The sequence below is a fragment of the Malaclemys terrapin genome, chromosome 9 (assembly GCF_027887155.1).
Source record: "Malaclemys terrapin pileata isolate rMalTer1 chromosome 9, rMalTer1.hap1, whole genome shotgun sequence".
Lineage (NCBI taxonomy): Eukaryota > Metazoa > Chordata > Testudines > Emydidae > Malaclemys > Malaclemys terrapin.
In genome coordinates this window covers 26,255,984-26,271,762 of record NC_071513.1, presented here as the reverse complement: position 1 = coordinate 26,271,762, position 15,779 = coordinate 26,255,984, and the positions used below count along the sequence as shown (strand labels likewise).

At 41.1% G+C, this 15,779-nt stretch overlaps 1 protein-coding gene across 5 annotated transcripts in view; it reads left to right on the top strand.

The window, feature by feature from the left end:
• The window catches only part of LOC128842882 (fibronectin type-III domain-containing protein 3a-like), a 77,247-nt gene that overhangs the window by 23,715 nt on the left and 37,753 nt on the right, over positions 1-15,779 (top strand). For 3 of the 5 annotated variants that reach the window (XM_054039145.1, XM_054039141.1, XM_054039144.1), the window contains exons 2-4: positions 2,134-2,274; positions 10,541-10,616; positions 11,555-11,631. In XM_054039145.1, coding sequence (XP_053895120.1) covers positions 2,179-2,274; positions 10,541-10,616; positions 11,555-11,631 — 249 coding nt within the window. In that variant the 5' untranslated portion in view covers positions 2,134-2,178. The remainder of the gene's footprint in view (positions 1-2,133; positions 2,275-10,540; positions 10,617-11,554; positions 11,632-15,779) is intronic. The other 2 variants (XM_054039142.1, XM_054039143.1) reach the window with 1 other exon arrangement.

Here is a 15,779-nt window from a genome sequence, read left to right as displayed (position 1 = left end):
GCAGGGTGCTATCTGATAGAGATGTGTATTTAATTGTTGTCATGGGGCCCAGGGCTGATTTCTAGCACTCTTTTTATATGATTGAATCCAAATGAACAAATACAAGCTAGATTATTAGTCATTTTGGTGCATGCAAGTGAACTGAGCACCCCAGCGAAACTACAACCCTCAGCGATCACCTCTTCAGCCTCCTGCTTTAAACACTCATCCTGCAAACCCTGGCACAGCCACTCAACTTCAGATTGGGGGCCCACTTACACGTGTAAAGTTAAGCACATGGGTCAGCCTTGCCTTAAGTAACAAGGATCCCAGATGCTGCTGGCCAATGTCCCAGGTAAATGACAAGAAAACGCAAAGGGCAGAGCTGTGGCTTGGCTGAACAGCTCCCAACACGTTTCGAAAGCGCCCCAAGCTGCCAATAGGTCTGTGCAGCTGGGTTTGCTCACTGCAGCCCGTGCTGGCAGCCAAAGGGTTACCGCCGGCTCATCCCAGCAGACACTTTTGTTGAGCTTTGCAAAATTGTGCCCCGTCCACCGTGCTCGGGGGGATGGAGGCAGCAGGAGGTAAGCCCGGGGGCCGGCAGGGGGGGTCTCGTTTGCAAGCTGTGGCTGTGCTCAGCTGCCCAGAGGCTGCTGTAGCCAGGCTGATTAAGCACCTTCCCGGCGGGCTGCTCCCGGCGCTCTCAGCCTGTGCACAATGGCCAGGCACAGAGCCCGCCAGCCCCGCGCCGCACCTAGCTCTGTCCCAAGCTCCCAGAGCTGGCTGCTCTCTCTGCTCTCCCCCAAAGAACACTTTCCCGGACATGTTCAAGTTTTTTGGCAATTCCTCCCAGACGGGGATTTGAGTACCAAAAAGCCGGGAAAAAACGGACGTATGGTAACCCTACCATTGCTACCATGGTGTAAATGCATCATTAAGTGCTGAAATAATCACAGGAATCATTTTTTCCCAATATGGAGTGTGATGCAGCAGACTAAGAGAACTTACTATTATACACTGAGTTATCTCAGTCTATGCAAGATGCTAATTTAATAAACTGAAATACTCAAGGCTGCATTGTAGTAATCTGTCTAAATTGTAGAAGGTGGAGAGGGAGAAAGAAATATCAGCGAAATGTAATACAGCATTTCCTGTATCCTGTTATCCTATGCAGCACATTAGACCTCATAAATATACAATAGAGACTCCAGAATTGTGCAGCACACCTCTTTCCTTCTCCAATGCGGCCATCCCAGTCCAGTCAGTCTTTCTTGCTACTAACTTTTTGATTTATTTTATGCTTTCTCTAAACTTTACTTTTTCAGTTTGTGGCAGACATTTCTATTGATAATAAGCAACTGCATTGTAAAAACTCTTAGAGGTTTGTACCACTCTGTGAGCTAAACTGGCGACTTAGAAACTTAATTCTTTCTATTGAAGCTTAAATTCTGGAGCGTAAAAATTCAGCAATTTTAAAATAACCCACCTTTATGCAGTAATTTACATGGCTGTGAAACTGTATTACACACAGGGCCCTAGTTAGTTATTTACTTCTGATGTCTCCGTGATAGTGCTGTTTCAGTTTAAAGATGCATATAATGAATTTCAGGAACTTACTTACAGAAGTAAGGTTCTGTATGGCACAAGTCTGTTCCTTAGCATCACGCTCAAGAAAATGTTTTGGGCTTTTAGTGTGTCTGTAATGTAGTGGGCCTACAGATACACCCAATAAATATTGCTCCAAATTCAAAACTGCTAAATATCCTTGGAATTACCAATAATTTGTGCATTTTTTTAAAGTTGCAGTGATTTTGAAAATGGCTCTTGTAGTAACTTTTTTCGTCTCAAATTGAAATGACTTTAACATCTTTGGGATAATTGTTTTTTTGTGTGTGTGTGTGGAATAAGGAAGTCGTCTTTCTTTTTGTTCTTGGGACTTTCAGATGTCAGTAAGTTGGTATGAGTGGTGTAAGTAAAGGAACCAATTAATATAAAAAAAAATCTTTCTTCTGAAGAAGAGAATCTACGCTGCTATATTTTTCTTTTCAAAGATAGACACCTCATATGAAGGGCAAACTTCTATAAAAATGAGGCTAGTAAGAAAGTTATTAAAATAAAAAAGCTCCTGATCTTGATTCTGAATTTTCATTTCAGCAGGTGGTTGATGTGTGACGCTGTCAATGAACGGTCATTTTAGCCATGATGGCCGACCAGCCGCCTCCATTAGAAGCCACACCTATAATGAATGAAGTGCCACTTCTACCTCATATGGTTAATGGGGACAGCATACAACAGGCAAGTACACCTGTAAAACTAGAATGCATAAGTCAGTTTAGACTTTGCCTACTATGGTATTAATTGCCTAACAAGCTAATTGGAGTGATGCATATTTCAATGCTACCCATAATTGGGCTGTGTGCTTTATAGAACAAGTAGAGAAATTGTGCTTGTACTACTGACAATTCTTGTTTGAAAACGCCTTGAAAATTGGGGCATTAACAGGAAATGGAAGGAAAGTAAGTGTAGTACTGATACTCAAAATCAGAAGAGTTTTTCTGTTGCTGTCTTTATTCTAACTTCTGACGCAAATATGGAGACTAGAAAAAAATCACTAAGAATCTAGATGGTGATGGAACCATGAAAATAAGCAGTAAAGCTTAGAGAGAATATTTTTCACTAGACAAACTTGATTGCTTTGTTATAGAATTACAAAATTAATGGATTAAAAAAAGTGTGTATTTGGATTTAATAAAGCATTTGATAATTCACAAAATCTTTGATTATAACAAACTGTCTTAACTATAAATACCACTATGGATTAGAAATTGGCTGCTGTACCACAAAGAAATAATTATGTTGGAGAGAGGTGTAGTAGGATATAGCAAGGATCGGTTAGGTTGGTGATATTTAATATCTTCATTAATAATCTACAAAAAGGAGTTCATAGAACTTATTTCATAGCACACTAATGAAAATTATTCATGAAATTTGGAAGGAGATCAGAATATCAGTGAGGACATAAGAATAACACAAGTGCTTAGTGAGATTAGAACTGTAGGCAAAAAAAAAAGATATTCAGCTTGGTAAAGTGTAAGCTAGTACATCTAGGAAACACTTAGCTAGAAGTGAGTTTGCAATTGGATATGGTATTCTAAAGGTTACTGCATTGTACTAAATATAAAGAGGAAGTGTTATGTGACCTCGAGATTATAGTCTTTGTACACTTCTAGCGTGATCACACTGAGAAATGTTGTATTAGGTTCCCGACATCTCATTATTTTAAAGATATTGATAAACTAGAAAGTGTTCAGAGAAGGAACTAGCAAAGGAATATGTTATACTTTGTACTTTTACCAGCAGAATTTAAATAGCGGGTGTTGATTGGGGGAAATTTTAAAGGAGAGTTTATATCACACAATAAACAAAAGCTAAAAAGCATATAAACTGGCCTACCCTAGCATTTTAGCAAGGTGAAATCCCTCTTTCTAGACCGGGGTCGGCAACCTTTCAGAAGTGGTGTGCCGAGTCTTCATTTATTCACTCTAATTTAAGGTTTCGCGTGCCAGTAATACGTTTTTAACATTTTTAGAAGGTCTCTTTCTATAAGTCTATAATCTATAACTAAACTATTGTTGTATGTAAAGTAAATAAGGCTTTTAAAGCTTCATTTAAAATTAAATTAAAATGCAGAGCCCCGCCAGACTGGTGGCCAGGACCTGGGCAGTGTGACTGCCACTGAAAATCAGCTCGCGTGCCGCCTTCGGCACCCGTGCCATAGGTTGCCTACCCCTGTTCTAGACACTCACCAGGTGAGAGAATATTCAAATAGCTGATGCATCATGTTACACCAGGAAAATAGCAAATTAAAGTTGGTGACCAATTTGGGTGTCAGGAAGACCACCAAGAAAGGGAGGCTGCAGTAATTAAAGTGAGAGATGCTGAGGACCTAGATGAGACCATTTGCTGTCTGAGCAGGGAAGAGTGGGATCTTGGAGGTGCTGAAAGGAAGAAACGAATGACATGATTTGAACACAGCCTGACTGTGAAGAATAGAGGAGACAAAGATAATTACCCAGCTCTGGCCTTGTGACTTGTAGGATAGTGGTTGTTTCAGCAGTAGTGAATAGGAGAGAGTGGGAAATGTTTTGGAGGAGGAATAACTTGTTCCATTTGTGCCATGTTAAGTTCAAGTTGACAGCAAGCTATTCAGAAGGAAGCAGAGAGATAGGATTGGATAGAAGGAAGATAGATGCGAGTTATCAACACAAAGTTCGTAGTTGAAGCTCTCAGTGGATGAGCTCACCCCAAAAGAGTGTATATGGAGAAGAGGAGCCAGAGGCACAGCTTGCACAGCAATTTCCTACAGGAATCCTAAAACAGAGATGCCATCATTATTGGATTTAAAGCAGCCCAGCGTCATGTCTTAAATTATGTAGCGATCCCTGAGGCAAAAAGAAAGGTGGGGCCGGGTGTTGCAGAGAAACCCTACTGCTATAAAAGCTGTAGTTGCTGTCATTCTTCCCTAATTTGTGGCCGCCATTTTCCTCAGCCCAGAGTCTTCATGCAGCATCGAGCCATCAGGAAAATAAAGAACTTGGGTAGATTCAAGAGCTTCATCCAGCTGGAGTTTTAACTTGATCTACAGAGTTGTTATAAAAAAAAAATCAGATCATTGGGGAACTTCATCTCTGCTTCTCACTACTTGAGGTACCCATGGTACCTGAAACTAAAGGAAGTTTCATTCCATTTGTCCATTTTGGAGGACTTGCTGACTGTCTGACTTTTTAAGATCTGGCATGCTTTTACATCATAGCCATTATGTGGGCGAACCTCAAGAATGGATTCTCAGACAGAGTTGTTTTAGCAATGACTTATTTAGCATCTGCACTATATTTGGGAGGAAAATATTTTTTGGATAATGTGGCAAAACTAGTGTTTATTCCAGCAGCAACTGACATCTGGTGTTTCTTAAACTGGGCTAGGCAAGAGGCAGAATGCTAGTTATTAAAAGTCTGATCTGCAGTGATTGGACCCTACAGAGAAGTGTGTCCTTGTGGGACCTGCTGCATGGATTATCCCAGGTTCCTGAAAGCACTTGGTATATAGAAAGCAGTTTAATTTAATCCTGAATACTGTCATAATCCTCTCTCTGTGTAGGATATCAAAAAACTTATTCTGAAGGTGTTCCTGGCAGCCACTTGTTTTGAAAAGTGAATGGGAAAACTGAGTGCTGTATCCTGCAAAGAATCTTAAGCTAATATTTTAACATTTTATAGTGGTTCTCCGGACACTATCTTCTTCCTTTTCCCATAATAACTGATGCAAATGAGAGCAGATTATACTACTTAGAGCTTCACAGATTTGTGTTGTAAGGACTTGGGGTTTTAGAATCCTGATATTCATTCCCTCTGCATGGAAGGCTTAAGAGGGCAGACATCATCCATCTAGAGAGTGTAGAGTTGGAGAAAGGCACTCACTGGGGAAAATTCTTTTTAACTGTGGTAAAGCTCTAAATTCACTTAAACAACTAATTTTGCAATGCGCTTTCACTTTGAGCAGCAGAGGTGATTGCACTTCTGAAAATTTTGAAGACAATATGCCATTTTACACACAAACATTAAAATAACATATGGCACAGTGTTGGGCTGTTGCAGCATTTGGCAGAATGATTGTTAACAAGGCAATTAGATATTTCCGAAGTCCTACATGTCTGGACTTCTTCTGAGAATGAGGAATTTTCTGTAGCTAATTCTATAAGTTCAGTGACACCTTTCTGTATGCTTCCTCGAATATTAGCGTACAGTGTCATGGAGAGGTTGTTATAAAGTTACTGTGTGAGTTATTAGCATTGATTTCAGTTTCAGCTGTGACCTATGAGCCCACAGTTCTCTTTATTTATAGCATAATCTCTTCAAAAGAACACCACCTCAAACTTTAAATTTAGAGGCAAACTTTGCAGCCCAGGCCAATCTCTAACTCAGTTGTCGTCATCTGTCAGAAGGTTTAACTACACTTCAGCATCCGAACTGTTATGCATATGAAACTAGCCTAGGGTTACCATATGTCCTCTTTTTCCCGGACATGTCCGGCTTTTCGGCACTCAAACCCCCGTCCGGGGGGAATTGCCAAAAAGCCGAACATGTCCGGGAAAATGGCGGCTCTGCTCCTTCCCTGACTCTTCGGCTCTGTTTAAGAGCCGAGCTACCCGAGCGCTATGGGCTTCAGGCAGCCCCCTTGCCTCCGGACCCCAGCCGCCGGCCGGGCACTTCCCCTCCCGGGCTCCAGCGGCGCAGGGTCTGGAGGCATGGGGGCTGCCCGAAGCCGGTAGCACTGGGGCAGCTCGGCTCTTAAACAGAGCCGAAGAGTCGGGGAGGAGCAGAGCCTCCAGCCGCGGCGGCTCTGCTCCTCCCCGACTCTTCGGCTCTGTTTAAGAGCCGAGCGCTACGGGCTTTGGGCAGCCCCCATGCCTCCGGACCCTGCGCCGCCGGAGCCCAGGAGGGGAAGTGCCCGGCTGGGGGCGCAGGGTCCGGAGACAAGGGGGCTGCCCGAAACCCAAGCGCTACCGGCTTTACGGTTTGCCGGGCAGCCTCCAGACCCTGCGCCCCCGGCTGGGCGCTTCCCCTCCCAGGCTCCAGCTGCGCTGGGAGAGCGCCGGCCGGGGGTGCAGGGTCTGGGAGCTGCCCGGCAAACCGTGAAGCCGGTAGCGCTCGAGCAGCCCTTTCCGCGTGGCTGGGAGTGGGAGGGAGGAGGGGGTGGAATTAGGGCGGGGAAGGGGCGGAGTTGGGGTGGGGAAATGGGTGGGGCCAGGGCCCTTGGAGGGTCCTCTTTTTTTATTTAATAGATATGGTAACCCTAAACTAGCCATAGAGTAGGAATGATTCCCCCCCCCCCCCCCTTTACATCTGAATAGGCCATGGTTGAAATTGTTTAAATCATTAATAGTCAACTAATCAAAACAATGCTTGTTGCAATTAAAATTTAAATCTCCAAATTACTTTCTGTAATGGATCATAAAACCAATGATGTAGCTGAGATACGTTGATGATGTTTTCATCCTCTGGACAGATGACTTCATCCCCCTCATAGATTTCCACCACAACTTCAGCAACCACCATCCATCCATTAAACTCTCTCTGGAACACTCCCACACTAGCAACAACTTCCTGGACATCACGATCTGCTTCAACAATGGAACCCTACAGACAACTATATATAAGAAACCCACTGATCACCTTACCTACCTTCATAGATCCACTTACCACACCAAACACACCAAGAAATTTGATATCTACAGCCAGGCATTCAGAGACCACAGAGTGTACTCGGAGGAGAAAGTCTGGGATATACACCGTAACACACTCAAAATCACCATCACCAAATAAAGACACTCAACCAGAGAAGTAGATCACATCATTGGACGGGCCACCCAAATATCTCGAGACAACCTGCACCAGTATCTGCTTACCTTATATTTAGGCTTGGAATTATTAGGTTTTAAATGGTAAATGTTGATGTTTTTCAGACACTCTCAACCTAATGAAAAAATACTTGAATAGATGATTATTTAAATTTACAATTAGACAAAGTAATAAATCTACTTGAACTTGAGAGTTTGATTTAAGGATATTGACTTGTGATGTAGACTATTTGTTTTAATGACTATAAACGGTTATAAATCTTTAACTTTTTGAATCTTTTAAATTATTTTCAGTCTCCCCTATTGCTTGCTCCTTCACAGTTTCCCATAACTGTGAAAATGTACATCAGTAAAATGGGGGGGGGGAATGTGTAAAACCCATAATTTTGTGCAAACTGAAAATTTAAATGGATAAAAATAAAAGGTTAAAAATAAACATAGATATTATCCAAAACTCTTTTTAAAAAAATCAAATTCTAATAAGCTTACTTACGTTGCACAGCAAGAGTCTGTAAATCCATGTATGCCTTTTAAGAAATGAGAGGTTCAAGGTGGGTTACTGCACAGTGTGTGAGGTGTGTAGCTGGTAGAGCACTCTAATGAATTCTGCTGTGGCTTTTCTGCCTTCCTAATATGCCTCATGGCAGACATTGGGGATTTAACTATTTGAACCATTTTATATAGACAGTGTTTAGGATCTCTGTGGTTTTAGCCATCGTAAACCTAGCATTCTCTTGTGGTTAGGCTATATATACTCTGCTCCTATAACCCACTGAAAATGTAGGTTGAACCACAGGCAAAACTTCATTATAATACATGGTTTAAATTGTCAGCAGTAAATAATTCCTGAAGTCTTTTTGCTTTCCATCATTCTTTAAAGGAGGCAAAAATTAAATGTCCATATAAAAACCACCAATATATAAAGTAAATTCACTGAGTTTTTTAGTGTAGTGAGGTTTTTCTGTATTACATGACATAACTACAATATTGGATCAGACCAATGGTCCATTAAGCCCCTTATACTGTATGACAGTGGATAGTACCAGAGCTTCAGGAGGAGTGTACAGAACAGGGCAGTTGGATTGATCTACTCCTGTCTTCTGGCAGTCAGAGATATGGGGTTGCATTTCTGATGTTTGACTAATAGTCATGGATGGACCTATCATCCATGAATTTAGCTAGTTCTTTTTTTTTTAATCCAGTTATACTTTTGGCCATCACAACATCCCATGGCAGAGCGTTCCACAGGTTAATTGTGCATTGTGTGAAAAAGTGCTTCCTCTTGTTTGTATTAAACCTTCTACCTACTAACTTCATCAGGTGATCTCTGGTTTTTGTGTTGTGGGAAAGGATAAATAAGTTTTCTATTCACTTTATCCACATCATTCATGGTTTTATAGACATCTATCAGTTCCCCCCCTTTAGTTACCTCTTTTCTAAACTGAACAGCCCTAACTCTCCTCGTATGGAAGCTGTTCCATAATCTTGATCATCTTTATTGCCCTTCTCTGAACCTTTTCCAGTTCCGCTATATCCTTCTTGAGATGAGGCAACCAGAACTGGACACGGTATTCAAGCTGTGGGCATACCAAGGATTTATGTGGTGGTATTATGATATTTTCGGTCTCATTTTCTATCCCTTTCTTAATAGTTCTGACATTGTTAATCTTTACAATAGGGTGAAAAAGGCAAACACAAAGTAGAAAATAGGACAAGTAATCCTCAGTGAGCTCCCTCAGGTTTTAAATTGAGTAGTCTTTGCATACAAACAAGCCAGGCACTTAAAATTTTATGTGTAATTCATTGGACTGTTAATTAGAACAACTTTGATCATGACACTTAGCAGCACAGGCAAAAATCTGACACGTCTTCATTTTGAACTGACTAAAACCTTGTTTGTTAATCCTGGGTTAAATGTATTTGTTTTATCCTTTAAGATTTAGCTTACTTAATCAATATTAATTTTGTGTCAAAAGCTAGGAAATTAGTCTTCTAGAGTTTTGTTTTGGGAGGAACATAGAAGCCTTTTTGTATGAATTGGAGGGTCTGTATTTACTTTACAGCGGTGGTAGTGTTAACTTGGCAACATTTCCTGTCCCTACACATCTGATCAAAAGGTTGTAATAAATAATTGTCACGTTTCCACTGTCTGAGTGCGTAACTTGCTGTCCCCATCCCTTCTGCTGCAGCTCCTCCAAAGAGAAGCTCTTACAAGCCACAGAGCCAAACACACAATTGTAAAAACAAACTGAGAATTAACTTAAAGCTTAAGGCAATTTTTAATTTATTTTATTGCAGTAAAGTGGTACAAAGAATGGATTAATTATATTTTCAATATAAAATATAATGCACCAGGGTTTTGTCTTCAGAAATAAGACTGACACCGACTACAACCAGAGGCTTTATCTCTTTCAAACAGTCAGATACAACAGTCAATACATGATATCTATTTGATTATAAAGCAAAATTTTAAGTAGGTTGAATATGTCTAGGAAAATTATAGGCTTCGCATCCTCAAAAAGAGAAGGCATGGAAAATGTTAATGACCAAGTTCAGAAATAATTTTATGAAGAAAAATTAATTGGTCTTTGGAGAACTCATTGTCAAACTATATTTTAACCTATTTCCAGTATGGAAACTTGATTAAAATATTCTCCTGGGTAAAACCTCTTTTATAAATATTCTCTCTAGATACCCGATCTTGTCAATCTAATTCTGAGATCGTTGAGGCGGTGTCATAGAGAAGTCTGTAAAGCAAAATGTATTCACTTTGGATAAAGTATTTATTTTTTAGATAATGTGGTGGTGGTATTTAAGTAAAAAAAGGGAAATTTTATGGAAAACAAAGTTGACAAAGAAAAGTAAAGTATAGCTTACCTTTCAACTGTAACTAGTGAAGAAATGACTGGTAGATATTATCAGAACAATTTTGAATGTTTCAGAATAAAGGATAACTATGTAATTAATTTATTGAGACTGATGGGAATTCAGCCCACATTATCAGTATTTCTAAACTTGCCCTCTTTGCTTCTGTAAGAAATTTTGTAAGACGAGACTGGAAAGGAAAGGTTTTTTTTGTTTTTTTTTAATCTCTAAAATATTTTAAATGACGTTTATTGAAATTACAGGTTTTTTTGTTTTCAGGTTATACTTGTACAGGTAAACCCAGGAGAAACTTTCACAATTAGAACTGAAGATGGACATATCCAGTGTATCCAAGGTAAAAGAAAATTCCACTGAGTTCAATCAAATGTGTTAAACAGGGAAAAAAAATATTTAAAAGATTCTTCATAAAACTACTGCCATAAGACTTCCACTACATAGTCATAGGTATGTTTACATGTTTTCTGTCATACAGTGAATGAATCTGTTCAGTCTGTAGTGTAAGCATGAATAGGAATCAACTGGAAGATAAATGTTAAGCTTGAAGAAAGTTAAATATCTTGGATGTATTACATCTTAGCAAACTTTGCTGGTTATAAAATATAGTGCAAGTCAATTTGAAACTTGTCTTAATGAGATAACACTATTGACTTGTAATGATCTTGTCAGGATTTTAACACTTCAATTTACTGAGGTTTTAGCTACCTAATTCCACATTACTTTAATGGGTATTGTATGGCAAAATCTCTGTGCAACACTGTGGTATTTGTAGTCTGTTGCTATTAAGGAGTAAATACTAATATCCATGTAGTTATGAAGAGCTTCTTCCATAGTAGCAATGGCAAGTCTGCAGATTTAAGCATGGTTTCAAAATGTGCTTCATATGATTATATTATATTGCAGAATACTTCCACAGTTGCAATGCCTATTTTCACCTCTCAGAATGTTTGCCCATAAAGTTTGTTTAGTCTCTCTTCATTTCTCTCAGCATTTCATTAATTTTTTTTAATGGAAAAAGTACACACTAAGATTTGCTTACAGTTTTCCTAATTTTCAAGTCGTTTTTAAATTCAGTTACCTAAAGATGGTTGCATAAATATGGATTTGCAGCCTAAGTAACTTAGCCATGTTTTTTTAAATGAATGAGTGCTTACCTTTAGGCAACCAAATAAAAGGGGGGAGGAGTGGGGAGATTTCTGACTGTATAAAATTTGGAATACTCACTGTGGTAAAAAGTGCTAACACTTTTACATCTTACACTTTTTTCCTTTTCAGGTCCAGCACATGTTCCCATGGTGTCACCAAATGGTTCTGTGCCTCCAATATTTGTACCTCCTGGCTATGTATCTCAGGTAAGAATTAATTTACTGTTGTTTGTGCTTTTGCATCGGAAGTTGCTGCTTATCACATCCCTAATAAAAATGAAAGACAATTTCTAAAGCTGTTTAATAACTGTAGAACTCATGGTCTCCTTCACAAGACAGATCTAGTATATCGGGTGTCTGATTTGTGCACATAGGCTGAGATTTTCAAAAATGGCTATTGACTTGAGTATCCAATTCCAGTACAAATGGGAATTGCCTGTCTAGCTCCCTTTAATGGCTTTGAAAACCTTAGCAATATTTTTCTTACGTTAGGTTTTCCTGCTGCCAATATAAGTTGCAGAGTTTTCTTTAAATACCAGTCTGATTGATGAGGTTGATAGTCATATTCCACAAGTGCTGCCACTACCCAGTAACATGAAAGTTGCTGCAAGACATTCCAGTTGTATGATCATGGATATATGTAGTGGAATATAGAGCCTTTCACCCTTTAGGCCACAGATTTGATTTACTCCCAGGTCAGTCATTACCAAAGTAGTTATAATCTGACTGTTTGGGATCTGTGTTGACATGTGAAAAATCTTAGTTTCCTATAGCACCTCTCACTGTAGTATCTAATCCCAGCACAGATAATTTAGGTCCATAATCTAAATCGGGGTGGGCAAACATTTTGGCCCGAGGGCCACATCTGGGTATGGAAATTGTATGGTGGGCCATGAATGCTCACAAAATTGGGGGTTGAAGTGGGAAAGGATGAGGGTGAGGGCTCCAGCTGGGGGTGCGAGCTTTGAGATGGGGCAGGGGATGAGGGATTGGGGGTGCAGGACGTGCTCTGTGCTGGGACCGAGGGGTTCAAGGGTAGGAGGGGGATAAGGGCTGGGACAGGGGGTTGGGGCATGGGAGGGGGTTAGGGGTACATGCTCCAGGCAGTGCTTATCTCAAGCAGCTCCGAGAAGCAGCAACATGTCCCCCATCCAGCTCCTACACGGAGGCGTGGCCAGGCAGCTCTGCACGCTGCTCCCTCCGCAGCCGCCGCCCCTGCAGTTCCCATTGGCCGTGGTTCCCAGCCAATGGGAGCTGCGGGGGCAGCGTGCGGAGCCCCCTGGCTGCCCCTAGGTGTAGGAGCCGGAGTGGGGACATGCCGCTGCTTCCAAGAGCCATGTGGAGCAGCGCAAGTCCCCGACCCAACTTCCCGGCTGGAGTGCCGGAGCAGGGCAAGCCCCGGACCCCACTCCCCAGTGGGAGCTTGAGGATCGGATTAAAACGTCTGGAGGGCCGGATGCAGCCCCCGGGCCGTTGTTTGCCCATCTCTGATTTAAATCATAGAGAAATCTGTTCTTTGCCCTTCCCAGATTCTAGCAAGTTCTTTAGAGTATGTGGATTTTTGTTTGTATGTTTAAGTATTAAAGCTCTCCAGATATGTGAAAAAGTTTGATTAAAAAGAGAAATTTTGAAGCATATTCAAAAATTGGTAGTCTGGTTTTAAATTAATTGAATCTCCTTTTGGAGCTCATTCCATTGCCAGACTCCCTCAAGTGAAACACTAACTCTGAAACATAATTTATGCATCACCTCCAGACTAGATAACAAAACTTAGGACATTACCTGTTAACTGCATTATCCCAGAGCAGCCTTGGGTCATGGGTTGACCATAGGTGGATGGCTTTGAAAAATCAGAAACAAACTTACACTGATGATGCAAGTGACTTGGGAGCTAGCAGTGGTTATAGGTAGAAGAGTCATATGCTTTCGATTGTGTATCTGCATTAATTAAACCTTTAGATCAAGATATAGTAGATTCGTTTTCTGTTTCTAGGAAATTGTGAATGAGTGGTTCACTGACCAGATTCTTGTAGGAGACTTCATCTATTCCTCTCATAAATTAAAGGTGGAGAGGAAGGCATTTCTTTTATACTATTGCTACATTGTCATCTCGGATTAATGATTAGTCTGATAGGACTCCAAGGTGTTACATAACAGATTTAATTGGGGGTCAGTGGGAGAAACTAGATGGGAGGGGGAGTTCAGTGTTTGTTTCAGCTTGGTCTTCACAACTTTTGCCTCTCCCAACCAACATGATTTTGGTCTTGCCCACGTTTAGTTTGAGCCAGCCATTCTTCATCCAAATTCTTATCTCTTGTAGGCATTGGGGGGTCTGATATTGGCACCTGTAGGGAACTATATAAAGCTTGATGTCATCAATGTATTGTTGCCAATGAAATCCATGTTGCCAGGGCCGGTTCTAGCTTTTTTTTGCTGCTTGGGGCAGCAAAAAAGCGCCGCCCCCCCAGCCGAGCGCTGCCGGAACCCCGTGCCCCCTGCTGAGCGCCGCCAGAACCCCCCTCCAGCGCCGCGCCTGCCCCGCACCCCCACCAAGCGCCGCGCGCCGGAACCCCCCCCGCCGAGTCCCACGCTGCCCCCCCCCGCCAAGCGCCGCGCCCCCGGAGCCCACCCCCACCACCCACCGAGCGCCGCCGGAACCCCCCTCCAGCGCTGCGCCCGCGCCGCCCCCTCGCCGAGCCCCGCGCAAGCGGAGCCCCGCCTCCCCCCCCCCGCGGAATGCCACGCCGCGCTCCCCCCCGCCGCATGTGCTTGGGTGCCTGGTGCCGGCCCTGCATGTTGCTTACCACCTCTCCAAGAGCTCTTATGTAGGACAAGATAGCTCGCTCTGGGATTACACTAGTGAGGGCTTTGGAGAGCAAGTAGTTTCCCATCAGTTCTATGGGTCTGTCTGGAAAGGAATTATCAAAACAATCGTACTGCAATTGTCTAGTTCAGCTAAGTGATGTAAGCAGGTCAGTACTATCTTGTGACTGACTCTGACAAAAGCTGCAGCCATGTAGAATGATTGCGATATGGGATCTGTCCATTGTTATGAGGCGGTTATCTTTTAGTTCTACGAGGCCTGTCTGTCCCCATGCCATGAGTCTGCTTCAGTCCTAGTTCTAGGTGGTAATAGATTTCCAGGTGATGTAAACAATCACAATAGGCACTAGACTACAAAGAGTCAAAAGACTTAATAAACATGCTCTGCTTTTCCTTGAGGGGATCCCTCTGGAATATAGCTGAAGCACTTTGTTTGCAGCACTAATATTTAAACTTGAGCTAACCATAGTGCGGATAAATGAGACTTCTATCTCCTATATTATCTTTTTATATCAGTCTGATATAATGTCATCCTCTCATCCTTGTGGGGGGGTTTTTTGTTTTTGTTTTTCTTTTCCTGGCCAATGTAAATACTCCCTAGATCTTCTCAGGTTGTCTTCTGCACTTTTATAGTAACTCTCAAAGGATTTCAAAATCTTTCTCTTTATCAACAGTTATCCTCTTAACACTTCAATATAATAGTTACACTTTAGCAAAAATTATCAGATGTAAAGAGGATTCTGTTTGCTGAGACCCAAAACTTTACTGATGGTGATGATTGATTAAAAAAAAAAATCTGGTGAATGTTCATTATTCTAAATCTTTCAGAACTAAAATTCCTTGTTTAGTGTCATTAAATTAGTATATTTGGACCAAAAAGTAATGTCTGAGATTAAAAACTTCTCTATAGTCTAGGAGCTGATGCCTTGACTCTAGTGGAGTGTGAATGTTATGGAAATAGTATTTAAATACTGTCCAGCTAAGCTGATTTGGGTGGCCACCGTGGAAGGCCTAAAGAATGGTAGAAACCAAATTTAAAACAAAATTGGGGGTTTTAAAACCTTTTTCTCAGCCCAGTAAAAATGAGGGCTCAACTTTCAGTTCTCAAAGATGTACGAGAGTAAACACATGGTGGTAATGTTGGTCTCTACATTAGTAGAATGAAATACTGGAATAATAGGTCTTGACTTGTATCAACACCAAACTATAAAATTGTAGCTGAAACCCTTATTGTATCCATTAATCTCCTTTGTCAAACTGAGTGTTTTCCTAATTAGGTTCAATGGATCCATGAAACTTTGCCATGACTTTTAGATTTATTTAGCTTTAGTGAATATACTTAGTTCATTGATGTAGAAAACTTATTTCTAGAGAAAATTTTTAAAACAAAAATTCAATACACAAAAGACAAGTTTTTTTCATTATGTTCTTTTAAATTGAAGAAGGTAATCTATATTTTTTCCAAAAAATCCTAATAATCAAATGGCAATATAATTACAACTGATTTAGGGGTCACATTACAGCAGACTTTT